This window comes from Ursus americanus, unplaced genomic scaffold, assembly GCF_024610735.1.
Source record: "Ursus americanus isolate L20-20 unplaced genomic scaffold, mUrsAme1.1.p SCAF_65, whole genome shotgun sequence".
Classification (NCBI taxonomy): domain Eukaryota; kingdom Metazoa; phylum Chordata; class Mammalia; order Carnivora; family Ursidae; genus Ursus; species Ursus americanus.
The window spans coordinates 91,848-117,698 of NW_028273647.1; the positions used below are offsets into that span (position 1 = coordinate 91,848).

The following is a 25,851-nucleotide window of genomic DNA, read 5'->3' on the forward strand; positions in this document are numbered from 1 at the left end:
TACATACACATTTCTCCAGTTGTCTCAGAAATGTCTTTATTTTTTTTTATTTTTTTATTTTTTTTAAAGATTTTATTTATTTATTCGACAGAGATAGAGACAGCCAGCGAGATAGGGGGCACAAGCAGGGGGAGTGGGAGAGGAAGAAGCAGGCTCATAGTGGAAGAGCCTGATGTGGGGCTTGATCCCAGAACGCCGGGATCACGCCCTGAGCCGAAGGCAGACGCTTAACCGCTGTGCCAACCAGGCGCCCCCAGAAATGTCTTTAAAAGGTTTGTGTAAAAATCCTGTACATTTCTTAAATTTATTCCTAGTTGATCTTTTTTGTTGTTGAAAATAGGACCCTTTCTTATATTACATATTTTTATTATTGTACTTTACTAATTTTTATTTTATTTTATTTATTTATTAGAGAGAGAGGAGCACAAGTAGGGAGAGTGGTAGGCAGAGGGGGAGGAAGAAGCAGGCTTCCTGCCGAGCAGGGAGCCCCATGCGATGTGGGGCTTGATCCTAGGATCCTGGGATCATGACCTAAGCCCAAGGCAGATGCTTAGCCGACTGAGCCACCCAGGTGCCCCTGTACTTACTGATTTTTCAAGCAGTAACTTATGTCATCATATTGTTTCTAGTAGTTTTTGCAGTTGGTTCTCTTGGATTTTCAGGTATAATATCATATCAGTTACAAATAATAAGAATTTCATTCCATGTTTTTTACTTTTTATGTCTCTTGTTTCTCTTTTTTGGTTGCTTTGTATTTCCAGGACGAGATCAAATACTAAGTGAGAATGATAGTGGGTACGTTGTCTTGTTCCTTCACTGAGAATGCTTTTAGTGTTTCTGCCACACTGGTTATTTTACTAAGGGCTGTGTTGTTGCTCTTTGTTTTTTTAATCAAAAATGGTTGTTGAATTTTATTAAATACTGTTTTAGCATCTGTGAAATTATACAGATGTTCTTCCTTGACCTGTTAATATGAATAATAGTAACAGATTTTATGTTATTGAATCATCGTCCTATTATTGAATCATCAGTGAAAACTCTGTTAGTGTGTAGCCAGATTCTAGTAATATTTTACTGAGTCATTTTACATTGTGATTTGTGAAACCAGTTTGTAATTTTGTTTTTAATGTAATCTTTATCAAGTTGTTTTAGTGCTTTCCTTAGCTTTATTAAAAGCTTTCTCTGCTTTAGCCAGTTTAAATACTCTTGAAATGATCTGTTTCCTTAAATTTGGTGGAATTCCCCAGTAAAACTACCTAAGCTTGGTGCTTTTGGGGCACCTGGGTGGCTCAGTTCTTAAACCTCTGCCTTCGGCTCAGGGCGTGAAACCAGCGTTCTGGGATCAAGCCCCACATCAGGCCTCTCCGCTAGGAGCCTGCTTCTTCCTCTCCCACTCCCCCTGCTTGTGTTCCCTCTCTTGCTGGCTGTCTCTCTAAGTCAAATTAATAAATAAAATCTTAAAAAAAAAAAAAGCTTAGTGCTTTTTTAGATTTGCTATCATTTTCTGGTTTAGTTTTGGTGATTTATACATTCATAGAAAATCATCTGTTTTATCCAGCTTTTTCCTCTGTATCTGGGGCTGTTATCCCTGTCCTGTTCCCTGATTTTGTGTGCTTACGTTTTTTTCCTTTCTCCCCCTTTCATTTATTTATTTATTTATTTATTTATTTATTTATTTATTTTTAATTAGTTAATAATTAAATTAATTAATAATTGATTAAATTTAAAAATTTTTCAATTTTTTTCTTTTTTTTCTTTTCTGTTATATTATGTTAGTCACCATACAGTACATCCCTGGTTTCTGATGTAAAGTTTGATGATTCATTAGTTGCATATAACACCCAGTGCACCATGCAATACGTGCCCTCCTTACTACCCATCACCAGTCTATCCCATTCCCCCACCCCCCTCCCCTCTGAGGCCCTCAGTTTGTTTCTCAGAGTCCATAGTCTCTCATGCTTCATTCCCCCCTCTGACTACCCCTCTTTCTTTATCCCTTTCTTCCCCTACCGATCTTCCTAGTTCTTATGTTCCATAGATGAGAGAAATCATATGATAATTGTCTTTCTCTGCTTGACTTATTTCACTTAGCATTATCTCCTCCAGTGCCGTCCATGTTGCAGCAAACGTTGAGAATTCATTCTTTCTGATAGCTGAGTAATATTCCATTGTATATATGGACTACAACTTCTTAATCCAGTCCTCTGTTGAAGGGCATCTCGGTTCCTTCCACAATTTATCTATTGTGGACAATGCTGCTGTGAACATTGGGGTGCATATGGCCCTTCTCTTCACTACGTCTGTATCTTTGGGGTAAATACCCAGTAGTGCAATGGCTGGATCATAGGGTTGCTCAATTTTTAACTTTTTAAGTGACCTCCACACTGTTTTCCAGAGTGGCTATACCAACTTGCATTCCCACCAACAATGTAGGAGGGAACCCCTTTCTCTACATCCTCTTCAACATTTGGTGTTTCCTTCCTTGTCCGTTTTTGCCATTCTAACTGGCACAAGGTGGTATCTCAGTGTGGTTTTGATTGGAATTTCCATGATGGCTAAGGATTTTGAACATTTTTTCATGTGTCTGTTAGCCATTTGTATGTCTTCATTGGAAAAGTGTTCATATCTTCTGCCCATTTTAGGATTTGTTTATTTTTTTCTCGTGTATTGAGTTTGAGAAGTTCTTTGTAGATTTTGGATACTAGTCTTTTATCTGTAGTGTCATTTGCAAATATCTTCTCCCGTTCCGTGGGCTGCCTCTTAGTTTTTTTGACTGTTTCCTTGGCTGTGCAGAAGGTTTTGATGTTGATGAAGTCCCACAAGTTCATTTTATCTTTTGTTTCTCTTGCCTTTGGAGATGCGTCATGAAAAAAGTTGCTGTGGCCAATGTCGTAGAGGTTGCTGCCTATGCTCTCCTCTAGGATTTTGATGGATTCCTGTCTCACATCGAGGTCTTTTATCCATTTGGAGTTTATCTTTGTGTATGGTGTGAGAGAGTGGTCAAGTTTCATTCTTCTGCATGTAGCTGTCCAATTTTTCCCAGCATCATTTATTGAAGAGACTGTCTTTTTTTCCACTGGATGTTTTTTCCTGCTTTGTCAAAGATTATTTGCCCAAAGAGCCGAGGGTCCATTTCTGGGTTCTCTATTCTGTTCCATTGGTCTATGTGTCTTTTTTTGTGCCAATACCATGCTGTCTTTGTGATCACAGCTTTGTAGTACAGCTTGAAATCAGGCAACGTGATGCCCCCAGCTTTGTTTTCCTTTTCAAGAATTCCTTGGCGATTCGGGGCCTTTTCTGGTTCCATACAAATTTAAGGGCTGTTTGTTCCAGTTCTTTGAAAAAAGTCATTGGTATTTTGATTGGGATAGCATGGAATGTGTAGATTGCTCTAGGTAGCATAGATATTTTAATGATGTTAATTCTTCCGTTCCATGAGCATGGAATATTTTTCCATCTTTTTGTGTCTTCTTCAATGTCTTTCAAGAGCGATTTGTAGTTTCTAGAATATAGATCCTTTACATCTCTGGTTCAGTCAATTCCGAGATAATGTATGATTTTTCGTGCTATTGTAAATGGAATGGATTCCCTAATTTCTCTTTCTTCAGTCTCATTGTTCTTGCATAGAAATGCAGCTGATTTCTGAGCATTGATTTTGTATCCTGCCACATTACTGAATTGCTCTATAAGTTCTAGTAGTTTGGGGGTGGAGTCTTTTGGGTTTTCCATATAGAGTATCATGTCATCTGCGAAGAGAGACAGTTTGACATCTTCTTTGCCGATTCGGAGACCTTTTATCCCTTTTTGTTGTCTGATTGCTGCTGCAAGGACTTCTAGTACTAAGTTGAAGAATAATAGTGAGAGTGGGCATCCTTGTCGTGTTCCTGACCTAAGGGAAAGGCTTCCAGCTTTTCCCCATTGAGAATGATATTCACTGTAGGCTTTTCATAGAATATGAAATTGAGGAATGTACCCTCTATTCCTACAGTCCGAAGGGTTTTAATCAGGAAAGGATGTTGTATTTTGTCAAATGCTTTTTCTGCATCAATTGAGAGGCTCATATGGTTCTTGACTCTTTTCTTGCTGATATGATCTATCACACTGATCGATTTGCGAATGTTGAACCACGCTTGCATCCCAGGGATGAATCCCACTTGGTCTTGATGGATAATCCTTTTAATGAACTGTTGCATCCTATTAGCTAGGTAGGATCTTGTTGAGAATTTTGGCGTCCAAATTCATCAGGGATATCGGTCTGTAATTCTCCTTTTTGATGGGGTCTTTGCCTGGTTGGGGGATCAAGGTAATTCTGGCCTCATAGAATGACTTTGGTAGTTTTCCTTCTATTTCTATATTTTGAAACAGCTTCAGGAGAATAGGTATTATTTCTTCTTTGAATGTTTGGTAGAATTCCCTGGGGGATCCGTCAGGCCCTGGACTCATGTTTTTGGGGAGGTTTTTGATCACTGCCTCAATCTCTTCATAATTAATCGGTCTGTTTAAGTAACCAATTTCTTCCTGTTTCAGTCTTGGTCGTTTATAGGTTTCCAGGAAGGCATCCATTTCTCCCAGGTTGTTTAATTTATTGGCATAAAGCTGTTGATAAAAAGTTTCTAATGATCCTTCCTATTTCATTGGTGTAGGTTGTGATCTCTCCCTTTTCATTCATAATTTTATTAATTTGGGTTCTTTCTCTATTCTTTTGAATAAGTCTGGCCAGCGGCTTATCGATCTTGTTGATTCTTTCAAAGAACCAGCTTCTAGTTCTGTTGATCTGCTCTGCTGTGCTCCTGGTTTCTAATTCATTGATCTCTGCTCTAATCTTGATCACCTGCCTTCTTGTGCGTGGGTTAGACCTGTTCCAGTTCCAGCTTCTTGAGGTGTGAATATAAAAACTGCATTTTAGATTTTTCTATTCTTTTGAGTGAGGCTTGGATGGCTATGTATTTTCTCCTTAGGACCACCTTTGCAGTGTCCCATAGGTTTTGGACCGATGTGTTTTCATTGTCGTTGGTCTCCATACATTGCTTAAATTGATTTTTAATTTCCTGGTTTACCCAGTCATTCCTGAGCAGGATGCTTCTTAGTTTCCAAGTGTTTGAGTTTCTTCCAAATTTTTCCTTGTGATTGAGTTCCATTCTCAAAGCATTGCGGTGTGAGAATATGCAGGGAATAATCTCAGTCTTTTGGTATCGGTTGAGACCTGTTTTGTGACCCAGTATGTGATCTATTCTGGAGAACGTTCCCTGTGCATTCGAAAAGAATGAGTATTCTGTTGTTCTGGGGTGTAGTGTTCTGTATATATCTATGAGGTCCATCTGGTCCAGTATGTCATTCAAAGTTCTTGGTTCTTTGTTGATTTTCTGCTTAGGTGATCTGTCTATTGCTGAGAGAGGAGTGTTGAGGTTCCCTACTATTAACGTATTATTATCTATATGTCTCTTTATTCTGGTTAAGAGTTGGCTTGTGTATCTAGCTGCTTCCCTGTTGGGAGCATAGATATTTATAATTGTCATATCCACTTGTTGGATACATCCTTTAAGAATAATATAGTGTCCTTCTGTATCTCTATCGTCTTTAGTTTAAAATCTAATCTGTCTGATATGACAGTTGCTACGCCAGCTTTCTTTTGAGGTCCATTGGCATGAAAAATGGTTTTCCGTCCCTTCACTTTCAGTCTGGATGTATCTTTAGGTTCAAGATGAGTCTCTTGTAGACAGTAAATGGATGGGTCATGTCTTTTTATCCAATCTGCAACCTTGTGGCATTTTATCAGAACATTTAGGCCATTCACACTGAGAGTGATTCATAGAGGTATGATTTTAATGAGTTCATGTTGCCTGCGAAGTATTCGTTTCTATAGATTGTAAATTTCTGTTCTGTATCATTCTTGGGGCCTTTTTACTTTTATAGAACACCCCCCCCCCTTAATATCTCATGTAGGGCTGGCTTGGTGGTTACGAATTCGGTAAGTTTCTGCCAATCCTGGAAGGTCCTTATCTCTCCATCAATTCTGAATGACAGCCTTGCTGGATAAAGGATCCTTGGCTGCATGTTCTTTTCGGATAGAGCTTTGAAAATACCCTGCCAACCCTTCCTAGCCTGCCAGGTCTCTGTAGACAGGTCTGACGTTATTCTGATATTTTTCCCTCTGTACGTAAGAATTTTCTTCCCCCTGGCCGCTTTCAATACTGTATCCTTGGATCTAATATTTGTGAAATGCACTATGACGTGACGTGGTGTAGCTCTGTTGTCATTGACCTTGAGAGGGGTCCCCTCTGCCTCTTGGACATGAATGCTTGTTTCCTTTGCCAGATTAGGGAAGTTCTCAGCTACAATTTGTTCAAATATCTCTTCTAGACCTCTGTCTTTCTCCAACCCCTAGGGGATGCCGATGATTCTGACATTGGAACATTTCAGTGTGTTAGTAATCTCCCGTATTCTCCATTCTTGAGATTGGATTTTTTTGCGCCAAGTTTCTGTTTTAACTTTCTCTTCTACCATCCCATCCTCTAATTCACTAATTCATTCTTCTGCCTCATTTACCCTGGCCATCAGGGCGTCTAGTTTAGACTGCAATTAATTCATAGTATTTTTAATTTCTGCCAGATTCGCTCTCATTTCCACCCTTAGCGATTCTATATTCTTGTTAATATTTTCATTAATATTTTTTTCAAGCCTACGCATCATCTTGACCACTGTTACTCTGAACTCCATCTCTGACAATTTGTTTATATCCATATCCATCATTTCTGTGGCAGAGGCCACAGTCTCTGTCTCCTTTCATTGCCAAGGGTTTCTCTTCCTCGTCATTCTGATGAGGAGAGGTTGCGGGGATGCACAGAGCCCAAATTATTAACCAGAACCCAGGTAGTGTGCACTTGTTTTATAGCGACCTTAAGGATGTGGGCTTCTTGATTTTTCAGCCTGCCTTCTGGGGGAGGGGCCTGCCGCGCTGATACTCAGGCAACCCTGTTTGGGTAGAGTCGCCCTGTCCCCTGCAAGGGATCCCCCCTTGGGGATGGGCACAATGTGAGCTGGTATTTCCGGGCTTTTGTTCTCTGGCGGCTTTCCCTGGCGGTTTTCTGTGACTCTTCTGAGAGTCAGAGCAGCAGTGGCCGTATCCTGGCCTCTTCTCAGAACAGAGAGATCACAGTCTGCTCTCCACGGAGCTCTCTTGGCCACTTTAACTCTGTTTCCGTTGCTGCTGCCAAAACCCCTGCAGCATCCCGGGTTGTGTGCCCCACAGCCGCTCTCCCAGCCCTCACTTCCAGGGCTGGCACATCTCTGTCCTTGTGCTTCTAACACTGCCAGCTGCCCCCTGTTTCCATGCACGCTCCCAAGCTCCCTGTTTCAGTGTTCACGGCGCTTTCTGGAGCGCCGGTTTTCAGTCTGGTCACGCGCGCTCCTGAACTCCCAGGATCAGTCCGGTTGCAGTGAGCACTCCAGAGTGCCGATTTTCAGTGTGGTTGCACGCACGCTCCCAAACTCTCGGTTTCCAGTCTAGTTGGAGTGTGCGCTCTAGAGCTCTGGTTTTCAGTCTGGTTGCACACGCGTTCCCAGGTCTCAGTCTGCTCTCTCGCGGGTGCTGGTCCACGAGTCTGGCCAACTCCCCAATGCAGGTGGCTACTGCTTCCCAGTGCCCAAGTGTGGCGGCTCCCTCCCCCTTCCATTTATCTTCCGTTATCTGTGTGCAGATTCATGGCTCCCCGCTTCATACCTCAATACTCAGCACTGGAGATGTTCATTTGTAGAGATCCAGATGTATCTTCCTGTATCTCAGGCTGATTTCGTGGGTGTTCAGGCTGGTCTGGTAGATATCCAGCTCGACTCGGGACCAGCTGAGAAAGGGGTCCCCTACTCCTCCGCCATCTTTTCTCCTTCCCCAGAAGAAAGGTTTATCCTAATAACATATAAACTTCCCAAGCTAAGTCGGGAATAGAAAATTGAACAAGCTGCTAGCAGTGAAATGACCCAGTAATCAAAAAACTCCCATGAAACCAATGTCTTGGATCAGATGGTTTCACAGGTGAGTTCTACCAAATTCAAATAGGAGTTAATACATACTCACCTCAAACTATTATACACACAATGGAATAAGAATGAATAATATCTCAGAAGAGGAAGAAAACACTGACATATGCCACAACATGGGTGAACTTTTACATTAAGTGCATTCATAAAAATGCAAGCTTTGACTCCACTTTTGGGACCTACCCAAAGTAGATTCATAAAGACAGAAAGTAGAATGGTGTTGCCAAGGGCTGGAATGAGGCAGTAATGGTAAGTTTCTGATTCATGGTGTAGAGTTTTAGTTTCACAAGATGAAATGAGATGTGAAGTTGGGTTAGACGGAGGTTGTAGAAAGGGTATTAATGCATTTAATACATTTAAAATGTATTCCATGAACTTAATGTACTTAATGAAATATAAACCTATAAATGGTAGATTTGTAGACGGTAGATGGTAGATTTTTGATTATGTGTATTGTACGTCAATAAAAATATTTTTTCTTTAAAAACTGCAAATACAGAGAAATGAACACAGGACAATTTAGTCTTGCCATTTTGGTGCTGCTATTTTGTCTCACCCATTTTCCTGGAGACAACTTTGATCCAACAAAATGTTCTCATTCTGTGCCCACTTAAAAGCTTAAAATCAGAATCTTCCAAAACATGAAAATTTTTTCAAAACGGTATTTTCAGAGTTAATTTAATAAGACATTTTATTCCTTGATCAATTTTTAAAAATGTAGCACAATTTAAAATTCTATTTTATCTACTTTAACTTTAATTCACTGATTTTAAAAATCAGAATCAATTTTTTATGCAAATGGCTTGGATTTTTTATCCATATCATAGTCTACTGACTGGGTTCTGCTGTTTTACATTTTGCTTATGTGTCATTATTTTTACCAAGTCAACTTTCCTGATGCCCATTATGAATATTAAAATATTTTTTGCCCAGTTTTATTGATATAAGTGATCACTGTATATAATTGACACACTGTGTATGTGTAAGGTATTATGTGATAAGAACTCTCAGAATTTACTCTCTTAACACCTCTCAAACCATAGAGCGGTATCAACGGCAGTCATCATGTTGTACTGTAAATCCCTGTTATTTATCTTAAAACTGGAAGTTTGTACCTTTTCACCATTCACTCAATCCCTGCCCCCGCCCTCCCCTCTGTTTCTTGTTACTTTAATCTGATCTGTTCTTCTGAATTAGTTTTCCGCCTTTTCTTTTCTTTGTTTTAGATTCCACATAAAAGGGAAAAATGTCTATGTATCTATCATCTATATAGTATCTATCTCCCTATATATATCTATACCTACACATGTATAGTGTTTGCCTTTCTCTGTCTCACTTGTTTCACTTGGCATAATGCCTCTAAGTCCAAAACTGTTATCACACTTAGCAGGATTTCCTTTTCTTATGGCTGATTAATATTCCATTATGTAGGTAACACTTCTTTATCCATTCACCACTAATGGGCACTGATGTTTTCCTTGTCTCAGCTATGGTAAATAAAGCTTCTTGCACATGGAAGTGCAGGTATTTCTTAGACATATTCCTTTGTTTTCTATGGAATGTTCCCAGACGTGGAGCTGCTGGACATACAGTGGTTCTGTGTTCAGTGTGTTGAGGACGCTCCATACTGTTTTGCACAGTGCCGGCGCCAGTGCGCATAGGCTCCTTTGCTCCACATCCTCACCAGCATTTGTTGTCTCTTGTCGTTGTTATGACAGCTGCTCCAATTGATGTGATAGGTCATTGCGCTTTGGGCTTGCGCATACCTGCTTATCATTTGTTTATGTTCTCTGGGAAAGTGCCAGAGCACTGAACACTGTCTCTGGGGTCCAGGGGCAAGGCCAGTCTCCATTAGACCTTCAGGGTCCTCGTTTGGACATACAAGGGTGGGTGCAGAATCACTCTTCTGGCTGAGGTGAGGGTGCTGGAATAGTAAAGAGGACACCATGGGAGTGGACAGAAAAAGGAGGAAAGGGAGGGTTCTGTGGTCCCTTATTCTGCTCTTGGAGCCTGGAGATCCTGCTCCTTTGCCACTCTGACTCTGGAAAGCCACTGCCTTGAGGACACCCAAATGAAAGCACCCCTTTCTTTGGTGGTGTGCCTGCCTGGGGCTGTACCACTAGAGACAGAGAACGTGATGCAGGGTGCTTCCTTGTCCGTGGTGCCTCATCAGTTCTGCTGGAGATACTGGAGCAGGAAGAGTCAGGCAGAGGCCATTGTGGTTGTCCCCTTGCCCAGAAACAGCTCGAAACTTTTAGTTGCGCTTCTCCCTACAGTCTAGCTTGTTAAAAGGGGAGGTGGGCTCCAAGATCTTCTCAGTTATTCATTCAGTAACTATACACTAAGCACTCCCCTATGCCAGGTACCTTGGTGGACCCATGAGGAGAGCTGAAAATACCAAGAGCTCCCTGCTTTTAGGGGCTCACAGTCTAGAGATGGACAAAGCACAAACCAAAGACGTGAAAGAAAAGAGCAAGTGCTATATACGACGACTGAAGTGTGTAATGAAGGAAGGCTGGGGAGTCATTGGATAGGAAAATATGAAAGGCCTCACTGAGGGTGACATTGCTGAAAACAGATTGACAAAAGGGAGCTAGACCTGCACACGTCTGTGTGCGGTGTGTCAGAAAGAAGGGACCGCTGTTGCAGACACTCACTAACAGCTGGTTTGGCCAGAGGAGGTGAAAAAGGCAGCCCCCGTGGCTGGAGGGACACTAGGAGGAGAGCAGAGGGGAGGGAGGAAGGCAGGGAGAGGTGCTGAGGCCTGGGAGACTGTTACTTATCTATTGTTCCTATGTTACTGCCTTGCCCCAGTAGCCTGAATCTTAAAATGTATATATTTAATTTCTCACAGTTTTTGTGGGTGAGGAGTCCAGGCACAAATAAGCATAGTTCCCCAGGCTCAAGGTGTGGCAGAGGCTGCAGCAGTGACTGAGGCTAGACTGGCAGAGGATTTTCTCCCAAGTTGGCTCACATGATTCGGGAAGCTGTTTGGACTCAGAATCTGAGTTCCTGTGTGTCTTCTGGCCTTGGCACAGGCCAGGTTCTCTGCCATGTGTGCTTCTACACATGGCAGCTCAAAATATCTGTGCTCGATTTTTGGTTCAGAGATCAAGAAGAAAAAGGGAAAGGGAGTGAGACGCAGAACACAAGAAAAGTAACTAGGAAGTTAGAAACTCTTTGCAATTGAAACTTAGACATCACATTTCATCGCATTGGCTGCATCCTATTGGTCAGAAGCCAGTAACTAACCACCTAATGGGTAGAGAGTGATGCCTATACCACAAGTCTGGATCGGTGGGAGCCACTGTGAAGGCTGTTCCGCTCATAGACAAAAATGAGGCAACTGGGGCACCTGGGTAGCGCAGTCCTTAAGCGTCTGTCTTCGGCTCAGGGCGTGATCCTGGCGTTATGGGATCGAGCCCCACATCAGGCTCCTCCGCTAAGAGCCTGCTTCTTCCTCTCCCACTCCCCCTGCTTGTGTTCCCTCTCTCGCTGGCCGTCTCTCTCTGTCAAATAAATAAATAAAATCTTTTTTAAAAATTTTAAAAAAATGAGGAACTGGGTCTCATTCTAAATATAATGGGAAACAATTGAACAGTTTAACTACAGAGGACAGCAATATCTGCTTCTTCGTTCATTTCCACCCCATCATAGTGCCCACATTTACACAAGGCCAAGTGGGAAAGTGTTCCAATATTACATTGTTGGAACCCAGGCCTCTGTTGAGCGGCCCTCCATGCCAAGTCCCACCCCTTCTTGTAATTCTTCCATCCTGAAAATTGTGCTTCAGATACACAGGGGACCACCCCACCCATGTTACATTATCCACATACACCTGATGATGTCCCAAGAAGTGGATTCTAGCCTGATCCCCACTAAGCAGCTTGGGAAAGTGGGGAATATGTGAGAGACACAATGATTTAGGACTCAGAACTGGGAAAACAAAGAAAAAAGGTCTGAATTCAGTTCTGTCTCCTGAAACCTCAGACCCTGGTTACATTTCCAGAGAGTGGTGGCTATGGCATTTTTGGCTCATAGTGTACAGTTAAGGAGATGACATGGGGGAGAAAAGTAAACAGTTCGTTGCCAAGAGACGGCAGAGGCCAAGGTACTGGAATCTTGAAGAAGCGACCTCACTTCCTTGGTGATAGGCCCCAATTGAACTTAGAACTCTGGTAACCAGGCACATCCATTCAAAGAAAGCCTGCTTTCCAGCTCACTTGACTCGAGACGTTCAAGAGAACAAGATGTTCTGTTGCTGTATTCCTACTTTCAGGGGCTTTGGCCCAGAAAGTCCAGAGAGAAAGACTTTCACATCATTGTAGTCGTCGTCTCAGCCCGCTTTTCCGAGCCCTCTGGACATGTGGCAGGAGACACCAACAGGTAACACAGGGCAGCTCAGAGCAGCCCACTGGAGAGCAGGCAACAACAGTGATCCTACTTCAGCAGGCCCACACCTCTTGCCCCTCACTAAGTGTGTGTGTGTATGTGTATGTGTGTGTAGAGGAGGGGGCAGAGGAAGGATGCCCTTCCTGGGCAGAAGCAAGCTGCCAGGTGTTGGAACCTGGCCCATCTTTCATATTCACACCCCAGGTCATAGCAGGCAGGATGAGAAGCTGAGTGCTGGGGACCAAGCTCAACCACCTGTATGTTAATCATGAGCCCTAGGGTTTCATCTGGCTTCCTCTTTGTTGGATGTCTTTTCTGCTGCTTCTCTTAGCCTTAACTGGAGAACACGATTTCTAATGGGGGTGGCCCCTTGTGGCAATGTCCCGTGAGGCCACTAATGTCTCTTGGCCCCATATATATGGGGCACTGCATTTTCGGAGCTGCACCCAGGAGATCATTGATGAGCTGGTCTGTGACTTTAACTATTCCAACTCCCTAGACAAGTGTCAGGTGCACCAGACCACCCAGGATCAGTGCTGCCTGAGGTGAGAATGGGAAGAGGGTTCTCCACACCCAGGGCCCCCACACAAATATGGGGACAGACCTAGGGCCCTCCTATAGTGTTTCCACATGAGTGTCCCTCAGGCCCAACCACAAAGTAATCCCAACATCTACACCTCCACCACCAGCTATGGGATAAGGTAGGAAGACTCTTCACATATATGGGAATGGTAGAGAATATAATTAATGTTTTTTTGCAGTTTAGGGCCGTAGGTTATTTTGTTTTGTTGTGTTTTATCTTACTTTTCCCGAAGCCATGAGTGTCTTTGTACTGTTTTTATTATTTTCCCTACTCACCCAGGTATCCTGTGTAGAACCCAGCTCCACTGTCCTTGGAGAACTTGTCTAAGGCCTTATAAATCCTCACACTAAATAGGGTGATTGAACATAAAAGGAATGGTGGGATGAAGTCATTCTATATGTTTCTCTATAACGCGTCATTTCTCAGAGTACATCAAATCATTGTAGGTCCACCAGGTCACAAGCTGTGTCCTTATATGTCTTTTTGGACCTCCGTAAAGGAGGTCGTCAGCCACAGTAATTCAGCCTTTCAAGGCTGGTGGAACTTGACATGATTCAATTCTGTTGCCATTTCAGCAATGCTGCAAGGAACACTTAAGTGTCTTAACAAACTTTTTTTAGCTGCTAGATCTGCCAGAACATAGAACCACAGATTGGGTGGAAGGCCTCTGATGCCTCCTGGCCCAGGTAGCTGGCTCTATCTTTTCAGAGTTCCACCCAGGACATCTTTGATGAGCTGCTCCAAGGGTTCAGCTACTTCATCTCCTTTGACAAGCAGCAGGTGCATCAGGCCACCAACAACATCCAGTGCTGGTCTGGGGTGAGAATGGGTCCAAATTCATGTCCTATCTCAGGACCCACAGATGATCAGGGCAAGGCCAGAACCCACACTAGAAACAATTGGCTCCCCTGTGGCCTGCCAAGGAGGGTGGTTTCCCCTGAACCTTTCTCTCCATGTCAGGAACAGACCAGGCCTCATCAGCATGGGAGGAATGCCATGCATTCCATGCTCTGGACAGTTCTCAGGCCCAACGTCTATGATCTCAAGCAGCGTTGGAGATGCTAAGCTTCTGCTTTCTCCTGTCTGCAGTAGGGATGTTTACCGATGACTTAAAGGCATAGAGTTCTTAATAAAGGCTATTAAAAGAGAGAAATGCTATTGTTGCTCAACTAACAAAATGGGTTAAAGGGAACAATGGTTTATCATTTCACCCCTAAAGCCAATTGCACCTTTAAGCCTAGAGCCCTTTTCTGGGCGGGCCTTCAAGTCCCTTTTCTTGCACAAGTTCCCGAAGCGTTGGGAGTCTCTGGTCTGAACGCCAGACCCTGATCTTCCTGGTGGTTCATGGAGTTGAAGCTGAGTACACTGCGCTCCCCCCCCCCCCGTCTTTCTGGTGGGGAAAAAGAATTAATCCTGTCCCTGGACGAGGCCTGCACGATGCTGATGCTCAGAGAAGGCACAGTGGAGCATTTCGTACGCTCCCTGGTACCATTCTTCCCAGATATAAACATATCAAATATCACAATTTTCTGCATAATACCATGTGTTCACTTCACCCCAACAGGTCCTGGGCCAGCAGTTCAACAGGTGAATGCCCACCCCAGGCACAGCACAGGAGTGAGACTCCCACCTACTAGCTGTATGTCTTGGGAATGTCACTGTACCTCTCTGAGCTTCACTTTCCTCTTCTGAAAAATGGGGTGGTAAGAGGCTGAATCTCATAGGGTTACTGTAGGAAATCATGGGAGAAAACACGGCACGGGCTTATCTGGGGCCTGGCTCTGTAGAAAAGGCTGCTGAACATGCTGGGCATCTTCATGTTTAGTAGTTCTCGCTCTCCAGTGAAGAAGCTCTCAACCTCAACCCTCACAGGCCTGTGGCCCTTCTGGGTTTACAAAAGCAAATGGAAAGCTCATAGTTTTCCTGTTTGCAAAGGACTTCTGAGATTCCATCTAGTTGGTCCTGGCACTGGTCCTTTATGTGACCAGATTAGGGAGTCACTGGGGGCAGGCAGAGCCGCCCAAGGTCCACTCAGTATTTGGAAAGTACTGGTTAGGAGTCATTCATTCAATAATATGTATTAGGCATGTAGTAATGCAGGCACTTTCCAGTCACTAAGATAACTCAGTCGACAAAGTAGATACAATGTCTGGGTCTCAATTTTAGTCAGAGGGTCAGATAGTCACTCTACACATCATAAGCACCCATGTCCATAGTTCATTAGATGTGACATCTTCATGGCCTACTCTAGGTGTGAATAGATCCACCTGTGTTTGTACCATTATGATGGACTATAACAAGTAAAAACACGGTCTTTGGGTCCAGAAGGAAAGACTGCTGCCTCCACAGAGCAGGGTGGGAGATACAGGGGTTGTGGCTGGGGAGGGACTTTCAGAGCCATAGATCTCACAGATCTCTTGGTTTCCATGGGAGGGCTGAATTTGGGGGGCTTCCTGAAGAAGCAAATGAGTCAAAAAGAGCTATGGATGGGCCTTCAAGCCCTCTGGGAAGCAGAGCACAATCTGGGCTGAGCTGGTGCCTAAAACATCCACCCCTTTGATGGTCTCATCTTGCTCTGCCTGCCCCTTTCCGTATCCACCTCTGCTGACCACAACTGGGGCCAATAATAGAAGCTGTGGTGAGCAGACCACTCACAAATCTGCCTCAAACTTAAGCCCTGATACTGGTCTGCATGGAAGACGGAGTAGACTAGACCTATGGCCGTGAAGAGTGTAAGTGGAAAAACCACTCATTCAGGTTTTCTGGATGAGCAAACCACTGCAAAGACAGCTACAGAGGGGTTGGAAGTGGCCTGGGGCCATCTTCTGGGACCCACACAGAAAGAACGGTGCTGTGGGAGTAGCATGTGGAATGAAAGGCCAGGCCTCTGACTGTGCTCCACATATGACTTGAGGTAAAGCGGGGGGGGGGGGGGGCTCTGTACATCTGAAGTGCCATGCCTGGGACCTGAAAAACCATGCCCCCATTCTCCTGCTGCAGCGGGAACTTCTGGAGCCTGTAGAGGCAGAGGGTAAGGGAGATTGCAGTTTGGGAAGGCTATCTGGAATGGGGCTCATGGATTGGAAATTCATTGGATATATTTTTTTAATATTTTCTTATTATGTTATGTTAGTCGCCATACAGTACATCCCAAGTTTTTGATGTAAAGTTCCATGATTCATTACTTGCGTATAACACCCAGTGCACCATGCAATACGTGCCCTCCTTAAGGCCATGGTATATGTCCTGTTTTTGGAAAGGCACATGGAAAGTCAGTTATGTGGATGAACCTTTCTCTTTAACCTGCTCCAGTGCCAGCTCCAGGGCTCCTTCCAGTTGCAGAGCCAGAAAAAGGGCCTTCTATGGAGCTAGAGGCAACCCCAGCTCTGCATCGACCATCACCTGCAGTGTCAGAGCCAGCCTCCCCTCCATCAGCTGTTGCAGAACTGGAACACATGCTCCCATCATCTCCATGTGTGCCGGGTGCTGAGCTGCAGTCAGCTGGACCATCAGCTTTCCCAGGAATTTTCACTCCAGCTCTGACAATAGACATAGAGCCCACTGTGACCCCAGATGGTTCCTGCTGTGTCACCCCAAAGAACCAGCTGGGTGAGGAGAAGCCTGACCTCCTGGACTTCCCTTCCAGGCTTGTGACAGAGCAACTCACATATATGGATACGGTGAGCAGTTAGGCTCTCAGGGTGGGGCAGGGACAAGCGTTTCTTCTGCTGTAGGCTGCCTCACACCTGCCTTTCCCTGATGTGGACTCCTATGGTCTGGGACCAAATCTCAGCTCCACCACTTCCCAACCCTGTCAACCCATGAAGGTGCTTAGCCCCAAGCTTTCACTGTCCAGCTGCGGACTGTAGCGAGAGACCCTGATAAGCACTGATACGGAGGTACTAGGGAGAAGAAATGAGCCAGAATGGAGAGACCAATGGGCAGGCCCTGGTCTCCATGGGGGAGGAGGGCAGCTCTCTGTGTTCAGTCAAGTCCATGGGTCGCCCACCCACTTGTTTTGGAGGCTGAGTACCCTCATCAATTACTAGGTATCTGATGTGTACTTAAGTGCAGGGCAGATAGATAAACCTGTGGTTGTAGCTATCATGTGAGAATGTGTATCTGAGAGGGGAGTAGAACCAGAGGGATGAATAGTTGGAGGGGAAGAGTCCCCCTTGGGAGGAGCCACCTTGAACAGCAGCGTGGAGCTTGGAGTTTGTGAGGATGATCAGGATGCAAATGCCCTCCTTCCTTCCCTCGTCTCTATTTGCTCCTGGGCCATCCTGTCCTGGGCCCCTCAGTGAAAAAGAATGGAGTGACATCCAGGGACTCCAACCAGGCTCAGGCCACATTCTCAGCTTTCTGAGCTCTAGCTCTGACCTGTGACCCCTATCTAGGACACTACTCTTGCATGTGAAATAGCTGGGTGAACAAACCTCCCCCTGTTCTCTAGGAGCTGTTCAAGAAGCTGCTGCCCCATCAGTGCCTGGGCTCCGTCTGGTCCAAGCGCAATAAGCCTGGCAGTGAGCACCTGGCACCCACAGTCCGGGCCACTGTCGCCCAGTTCAACGGTGTGGCCAAGTGTGTCATCACTACCTGCCTTGGCAACCCAAGCATGACAGCCCGGGACAGGGCCATGGTGGTGGAGCACTGGATCAAGGTGGCCAAGGTATGCAACGGGAAGCCCAGCTGAGGTGATCTCCTGCGTCTCGGGCACTGCTCTTCCCTTGATCAGGTCTCAGGGTGGAAGGCCCTGGTCTTTGCCCTAGGGACTGTGCAGTCCCTAGGCTCTTCCTTCCAGAGGCTGACTGTGACTTGCATGGCCCAATGTTGGGATGCTCTGTTCCTCCTTGACTTCTTCCTTGGAGTGAGGTAAAATCCTTTGTCTCTCAGCATTGGGACTCTTTGGGCCTTATATGTGCCCTTCGGCAGGTCCCTGGACATCTGCTTCATCCAGGAGGAGTGATTTAAACTGAGGGTGACTGAAGCTCTAGAGAAAATCAGCCTCCACTACCCACGTGACAGCTCATTCTCTTCCCTCCCCAGGCCTGTCAAATCCTGCAGAACTACTACTCCCTGAATGCCATCGTCTTGGCTCTGCAGACTGTCTCAGTATACCACCCCAAGAAGACATGGGAGAACGTTTCCAGGTGAGACGGTCTCTCTGCATGGACGGACCAGGATGGATGAGGGATCTCCCAGAGGCCTGTCCTCTTCCCCCTCAGCCAGCTTGGACCTCCTGGGAAGCAGCAATCCCTGACTACAGGACCTGGGCTGGCAGGCGGGTCTCTCAGCCTCCCTGGAGAATAGGCCACCATGTCTCCTGCTTTAGAAATCAGTTTTCCTAAATGTTCCCCCACAAGGCTGAGCTGAATAAATATTTTCATGTGTTTACAACCACTAAACTCTGCCCAATTGAAACCAAAATTGACCAAAACAGAGCTGCTCAATTAATATGGGAATGGAGTCATAGGATGACCTACATCAGAGCTCTGTCCCATGTCCTACAAAGACCTTAGTGCTCAGAGGAACCCAGAGAAAACTGTTATCCAGGCAATTTGACACTTTGGGGTTCTCAAATAAAAGGGACTTGCACTCAATCCTGCCACATTAGTCCTCCAATCGTCCTGCCTCCTTTCCCTCTATTCAGGAAGTGCTTTCAAAACTTTAAAAAGCTGGGCACTGAAGACAACCCACAGAGCAGGAAACTAGTCATCAAGGTAGCATGGAAGGTGCAGGTCTGGAAAGAGAAGAAGGGTGTGAGGGAACAGGGTCCTGCATGGATGAAATAGGGAATGGCCTGAAGCATTCCTTGGAGAGGGGAAGCCTTTGGCATGAATGTGGTGACAGGCTGGGGTGAAGATTCCATTGGGGGTGGAACAACCAGGTGCTGCTCAACCAGATTCCCTAGCCTAGACACCCTGTCTCTCTATGTTAACAGCTAGTCCAGATGGACACCTGTACAAACCTTGAAAGCCCAGAGGACAGGGCTCTGCTCAGTGAAGGGGTTGGGATGGGTTGAGGGCCACAACAATAATGATAGTAATACGATACTGAGTCCTCAGGAGACGATGGGAGGTAGGTAGAATTCTCACTTTTCCTGATGAGAAAACAGGCTCAGGGAGGCCAGGCTGCAAGCTCAGGGTCACACATGGAGAATGTTGGAGCTGAGATTTTTCTAGAATCACTCATGGCATGCTTAAGGATAATGTTTATCAGTTATCAGCTGACTTAAGTCAGATGTCTAGGGTCTGAATTAAAAGATGGTGGGGGCAAGTGGACTGAGGGTATTACGGTCTCAAGGATCTTGTCCTTGGCCCTACAGGAGCAACCATCTAATAAATCTGCCACCCTGGAGATGGCCCTCCAGAGAGCCCAGAAGAAGAGGCTGCAGAAGAAGGTGAGTGTGCCTGAGGCCCAGGGCCTCCAAAGTCAGAGGAGAGGGGCTTCTCCCTGAGGGCTGGAAGCCTCCAAATCAGTACAGTTGGGACTTCAACTCCAGCTCCACTTCCTGTTGCTTCTAAAATTCTTGTTTCAAAGTGACCAGCAGGAGGGTCTAGAAAGCTGGATCCAGAATGTGTTTCGGGATGGGGAGGAGCCCAGGACTATATACCCTGTGATTTTCTAAAAGCAGGCCCTGGAGGTGATTAGAAAGAGTATGATGTACTTGGAGGGTGAGGGGAAAGGGAATTGAGGGGAGACTGCTAAGGGTCCTAGGCTGCTCCATGTGGGAAACTGGGGTGGGCCAGGAGGCTGCAGCATTTTCAGGGGAGGGTCCCCATGGGCATCAGAGAGCAGGGACTCATCCCAACCCTACCGCTCATGACACAGGGTGTTGTCCCCTAACTTGGCACTTTCCTCACTGAATTGGTGATGCTGGATATTGCAATGGAGGACTATCTGGAGGTGGGTGAGCCTGAGGATTGTGGGGGAGGGACCAGAATCCGGAGGTTTGGGAGCAGAGCGCCCCTGTACTGAGCCCTGAGCTCTCAGGACTCGGCAAACCTCCCCTCATGACAGCCTCACAGTTGCCCTTGTGAGCTGGGGTCTCTTGCCCATCTCAGTGATAAGTGAAGGGACGCTGCACTTAGGACACGGCTCCCGGTGCCGAAGACTGGTGAAGCAGCAGAGCTTCCTGAAGGCAAAGCTGCGTGAAGTCTGTCTGACTGGACCTCAGCCTCCCCTGGTGAGGTTGCCCGTGGGGGGAGAATGAAGTCAGGACCCTCCACATCAGCAAGCACCTCAGTAGCCGCAGCAGCCCCTTCCTGCCTGAGGCTTCGGCCTCCCCTACTGTCTTCCGAGAGGGTAGTGCTACAGGGTCCCGATCTGTAGCCAGTCCATCTGCCCCGTGTCCTTTCTCTGGACCCCAGAGCCTTGCCTAGATCCCAGTCCCATTATCAGTGTTTGCAGAGCCCACAAATGTGTCTTGGCCTTAACGCAGCATTAGAAGGTGTGGGTGTAAGGTGCTAGTAATAACCAGGGGGCTCCTTCTGATGGACTTTGGCTCTCTGCTTTCCAAAGATGTGAGATCAACCACCAGAAAAAGAATAAGGTTGTGTGTCACTTCCTGTAGGAAAGGGTAGGGAGTAGGCCTCAGAGATGTCCCTGGGAAGAACATTGCTTGGCTCCATCCCCTCCGTCTCACGTTTACTGGGATAGTTTGATAATAAAGAAGTGGAAGACCCATCTAGTTAGTAAGTGGGGATAGAGGAATGCCATCAAGGATAGCTTCCCGTAGGAAGGGCTATTTATACTCACCTCTGAGAACAGGTTGGGATTGGATGAATCTGCAGGCAGGAGGGTGGCCATGTGTGCCAGGACCCGGGACAGTTCCCCTCTCCCATTGCTCAACCCTCACCAGGCCCTGCAGCTACCCCCCCCCCCCCCCGCCCCAGGCTCCCTATACATCCTGTGCTTCTCTCTCTGCTCAGGAATACCAAGTCATGACGGACATCATGCTGCTCCAGGTGGCTGCCAAGAATTACACCCTAGAGCCCGAGGATCCTTTTTGGGCCTGGTTCCAGGCTATGGAGTCTCTCAGTGAGGTGAGAGGTGAGGCCCATCAGGAGCTGGGTCGGTGAGGTTCGGGGTGGACTCTTTCTGCTGGCCACTCCTGGGATCCTCCTTCCCTGGGCAGCCTCAGGCCTTGTTGCCGGGGCGCCTGACTCCAGCTGTGGGCAAGCACTGGCAGGGACTCTTAAATGGAAGCTCCTGGGCAACTCACAGGTGTCCCTCTGTCCTTAGCTACACCCTGTCCTGCCAGCTGGAGTCCCGGTCCTAGCTGGTCAGTAGCACTCAAGAAGGAGAAGAACTGGCCGCAGTCAACCTCAGGGCTGAGCAAGTGTCCAGTGGCCCTGCAGGGATTCCTCAGCAGCTGGGGATTTGCGGTGCATCCGCCCCATGTGCTCCACATCCCTTCCTCCCATCTATTTAGTTATTTGACGGGGGGCAATATTTATTCTCTTAAATAGTAAGTGGTAAATTCAAATATTATTATATTAAAGCCCTTTTTTCTTTTAGAGCCCGAGAGTGTGGTTTGTTCTTTTACTTCCTACAGTAACGTAGAAGATATAGACTCTCATATTCATTCCTGAACTAAGGAATCTTAAAGCGTCATCAGCTATTGTATGTGGGAGGAAGGAGAAGAGCCAGTCCTCCTCCCTAGCTACTGGAGGGTACCCCCAAATCCCCTTTACTCAGAGGACAGGTTCATTTCAGTACAATAAATTTGGGCAAACAGCAAAGGCAGCCCCTCAGAACTCCTGAGATTTAGAGGTTGAAGGTACTTCCACAGAAATAGCAACAACCACTGAAAGTGGGAGTCTTTAAGAGTCACACTCCCCAGAACTGCTTCCTGTCCAGGACAGGAGCCGCTTTTTTCCACTATAAAGGAAGGTGGACTATTTCCTGCTTCCTTTGTTGACGTGGTGTTCTTGTTTTGTTTTTGTTTTGACCCAGTATCGAGAACTTGTAGTTTTCTAGTTCAATCTCTGGAATTGCACCAGCACTAAGTGGGGAAAAACATGTAAAGAGATCAAATCCTGCATGTGGAAGGGACAAAGCCAGAGGAAGGTAATTTGCAAATAGTCTGAGGGCAGGCAGGACTTGCCATCCTCAGTCTCCCTCTAAGGGCTCCAGGTTCACCATTTACTGAGACTGGAATCCTTCTGGGATCCTTGTCAATGATCTCTGGATTCCTATTCCTGCTTGTTTTGTGTATGGGAAAAAGACGGGAGGTGTACTTTAAGGCCACAGCTAAGCCTGGTTTATTCACATCTATGCTGACCTATGAGCTAGGATTTTCAGCATTCCTGCATTTCCTTACGCAGTTCTTTTTAAGGCAGAAATTCCCTCAAGGCCCCCGCATCTTGGTCAGATACATGGTAGCCACTTTTCCCTGGCTCGGACCTGATGGATCAGGGACTGGTTCTCTTGTGACAGGATAATTGTCCATATCCTTGACCAGAAAAACCCCTCTCTCCTTGCAGGTCAAGGTGATTTTAAGTCCATGTTGTTCTGAAGTCCATGGTCTCAAACATTCACCAGTTTACACATCCGGTCTCAGTTCACACGCTTACACTGGCTTGTCCGAAATTGCTAACTGAGGTTGACTCCTTAGATCCTGGAGACCCTGAGATAGCTCTGCTCTTTTCAGCAGTCTTGTGCTTAGATTATGTCATGGGGTGTATGAACTTCTCCAGTCAGGAGCTTTGAAAGATGATGAATGAGAGGGGAGGATTCAGGGGGTTTCATCAAGGAAATGCCACCAAAGAGATGACCAGAGTAATCAAATGGCAATAAATACAGTCTTATCAATAATTACTTTTTTTAATGTTTTTTTTTTTTTTTATGTTAGTCACCATACAGTACATCCCTGGTTTCTGATGTAAAGTCTGATGACTCATTAGTTGCGTATAACACCCAGTGCACCATGCAATACGTGCCCTCCTTTTACCCATCACCGGTCTATCCCATTCCCCCAACCCCCTCCCCTCTGAAGCCCTCAACTTGTTTCTCAGAGTCCATAGTCTCTCATGCTTCATTCCCCCTTCTGTTTACCCCCTTTCTTTATCCCTTTCTTCTCCTACCAATCTTCCTAGTTCTTATGTTCCATAGATGAGAGAAACCATATGATAATTGTCTTTCTCTGCTTGACTTATTTCCCTTAGCATTATCTCCTTCAGTGCTGTCCATGTTGCAGCAAATGTTGAGAAATCATTCTTTTTGATAGCTGAGTAGTATTCCATTGTATATATGGACATCTGCTTAATCCAGTCATCTGTTGAAGGGCATCTCGGCTCCTTCCACGATTTAGCTATTGTGGACATTGCTGCTATGAACATTGGGGTGCATGTGGCCCTTCTCTTCATTATGTCTGTATCTTTGAGTGTTTACCCTGTTTAGATGGATTATTTCACATAAATTAGATTCCACTTAGCTAGAAAGCCAAAAGCTCTGTTTTTCACTCCCTTCCTGCTCCTCTCTTTTGCCTTCATTCATACACCAAGGAGGATGGGACATCAGCAGCTCACCTTGCCTCTTAATCACATCCATACCCTCTTGCCCCATGTCCACATCAATCAGAGCTCCCTGAGTAATTTCTGAGCAGCACCATCGGTGTCCTGACAGTTACTCCATGTCCCCCAGACCCCCTGGAGTGCCCATTGGAGGACCTTTCCAGTGACAAGGCAGAGAAAGGGGTCCCATCTCTCCCCCAGGTAAGCTTGACTTCGTCCAAAATAGAAACCTTGCTTCATTTCTTTGTTTTGGGGCCCCTGACTCAACCACTGGTTCCCATCAGGTTTCTTAGAGAGAACAAAAGACTTGTACCAGCAGTGTTTAGGATGATGCCATCCTCATAGTGTTTTGCATTTTTTTAATTGCAGATGAATTCAACAGGAAATAAAAGCATTCCATTTTTTTATAATCACTCATTGAGAAATAATCTACGTGATGAAAAAGGTGGGGCTTTCTTGTCTGCTTTGGTCTGGAGAGCCACCCTGATTCTGGGTTCTTGCTAGGAATGAAGGTTGAGTGTGTAGTGGGAGAAACCAACTGTCCAGTAAAGAACTATGACCATGTTCTACAGGCCCCAGAACAACTAGGTCATTTAGGTTGTGTGGTTTATGTGTGAGGGCTAAGGGGTGTCTATGTGGTGTCAATGTAAATGTGATTGTATTGAGTATGTGTGTGTTTCCTCAGGAGGTATTTCCCATTTACACAGAACAATGCAATGTCAACTTTGCAAAATAATCTCCTCACCACTGAACACTTCACATACAATCCCGAATTCCTCCATCACCACAACTGTGCCTGGAAGTTTGTTGAATGTTCCCTTCCTCAGATGGAGATAGAGCAGAAAAGACTGTCCCAGGTCTTGACCTCCTAAGGAGGAAAGTCAAAGTGTGGACCTAGGCCTGTATCCCCGTTGCTGATGCTCTGTGCTACTGATCTGCACTTATCACTCAGCTACGGGATCGTTAGTCACAGAGCAGGGGGGTTTCAGCATCCGTGTACACTCCCAAAGTACTGAAGTGTACACATGTCCCAAACACTGACCACGTTATAAGGTGGCCTCAATGGTCACATAACCCAGAACAACTATAGATGGATTTAACAGCCAGCTCTGGCATAGTCATTAGAGTGAAACTCACATAGAAAGTCCACATGCTCCTGGTCAGTCCACTGATTCTGAGAGCTAAGAGGCCCCATGTAGGACAGTGCAGGCCAACAGCTGTCATAGCTGAGGTCATTGCTTGTACATGGCCCAGAGCAGTTAAGAATCAGGACGATAATTTAATGTAATTTATGACATCACCATACCATGAGAAATGCTCAAATCCTGTAAGTCCATACCCAAGGTACAGTGGCAAATAGGAATTTAAAGTAAAACTTGGCTTTTAGCTTGGTGCCCATCACCCTTGTTGCAAATCTCCTAAACAGCTGGGTTAGGGAGTGTCAGTGTTCACTCCATGCCTCCTTTACTTTCCCCATTGTGCAATCTTGGCACCCTTGTCACAGATCATTTATCTATGTACGTGTGAGTTTATTTGGGGGCTCTCTGCTCTGTTCCACTGGTCTATCGGCCTGTTTTTATACTAGTACCATTCTGTTTGATTACCGTAGCTTTGTAATATGCTTTAAAGTCAGGAAGTGTGGGGACTCCATCTTTGTTCTTCATTCTCAAGATTGTTTTGGTTATTAGGGGTCCTTTGTGGTTCCATAAATATTTTAGGGTTTGTTTGTTTGTTTCTATGCAGTGACATTGGGATTTCTGTAAGTCGCTTCCTCTAGGACCTGGTGGTTGACCTTACTGTTTAGTGTCCCAGAGTCTTAAGTTGTGCCTGTCATGTGTGCATGAGCCCAGAAATGCCTATACATGAATGATCAGATCAGGCCAGCAAACTACAACCAAGAAACAACCAGCGGAGGGCAAGTGACCTCTTTTTCATCTTTGGATTCTAGAACTGTGCTCTCCAGGGTGCTAGCCTCTAGCCACATGTGTCTGCTTATAATTAATTTTACACCAACATTCAGCGAATTAAAATAACACCACATTGCTCACTCACACTAGCTACATTTCAAATGTGCGCATACTAATTTGAATCTCCGGTGGTAAGTTTGGAGGTAAGAGCTGCAATGTGCCTGTAGAACTGAGAGTGTGAAAGCTGATTCATTCAGCATCTCTGTCTCATTCGAAGGTTTGTAACTGTGATCAATTCTTGTTGAAGGGCTCTGACTCCACCAAGTATAGAGAACTTCTGAGAACCCACAGGAAATATCAGGTTGATGCCGTATGACCCACACAGCCTCAACTAGAGGAGGAGGAAAGGGTGAGCCCC

At 45.6% G+C, this 25,851-nt stretch overlaps 1 protein-coding gene across 17 annotated transcripts in view; it reads left to right on the forward strand.

Annotated features, from left to right (window-relative positions):
• Positions 1 to 3,793: 3,793 nt before the first annotated feature.
• LOC123803145 (ral-GDS-related protein-like) overlaps positions 3,794 to 25,851 on the forward strand; it is a 47,038-nt gene continuing 24,980 nt past the window's right edge. For 2 of the 17 annotated variants that reach the window (XM_087860426.1, XM_087860432.1), the window contains exons 1-7: positions 3,794 to 14,648; positions 16,322 to 16,689; positions 17,463 to 17,678; positions 18,056 to 18,159; positions 19,335 to 19,409; positions 19,841 to 21,054; positions 23,657 to 23,727. In XM_087860426.1, coding sequence (XP_087716552.1) covers positions 14,354 to 14,648; positions 16,322 to 16,689; positions 17,463 to 17,678; positions 18,056 to 18,159; positions 19,335 to 19,409; positions 19,841 to 19,883 — 1,101 coding nt within the window. In that variant the 5' untranslated portion in view covers positions 3,794 to 14,353 and the 3' untranslated portion in view covers positions 19,884 to 21,054; positions 23,657 to 23,727. Of the gene's footprint in view, positions 14,649 to 16,321; positions 16,690 to 17,462; positions 17,679 to 18,055; positions 18,160 to 19,334; positions 19,410 to 19,840; positions 21,062 to 21,253; positions 21,531 to 23,656; positions 25,843 to 25,851 lie in introns of those variants that run through there. The other 15 variants (XM_087860427.1, XM_087860429.1, XM_087860430.1 and 12 more) reach the window with 15 other exon arrangements.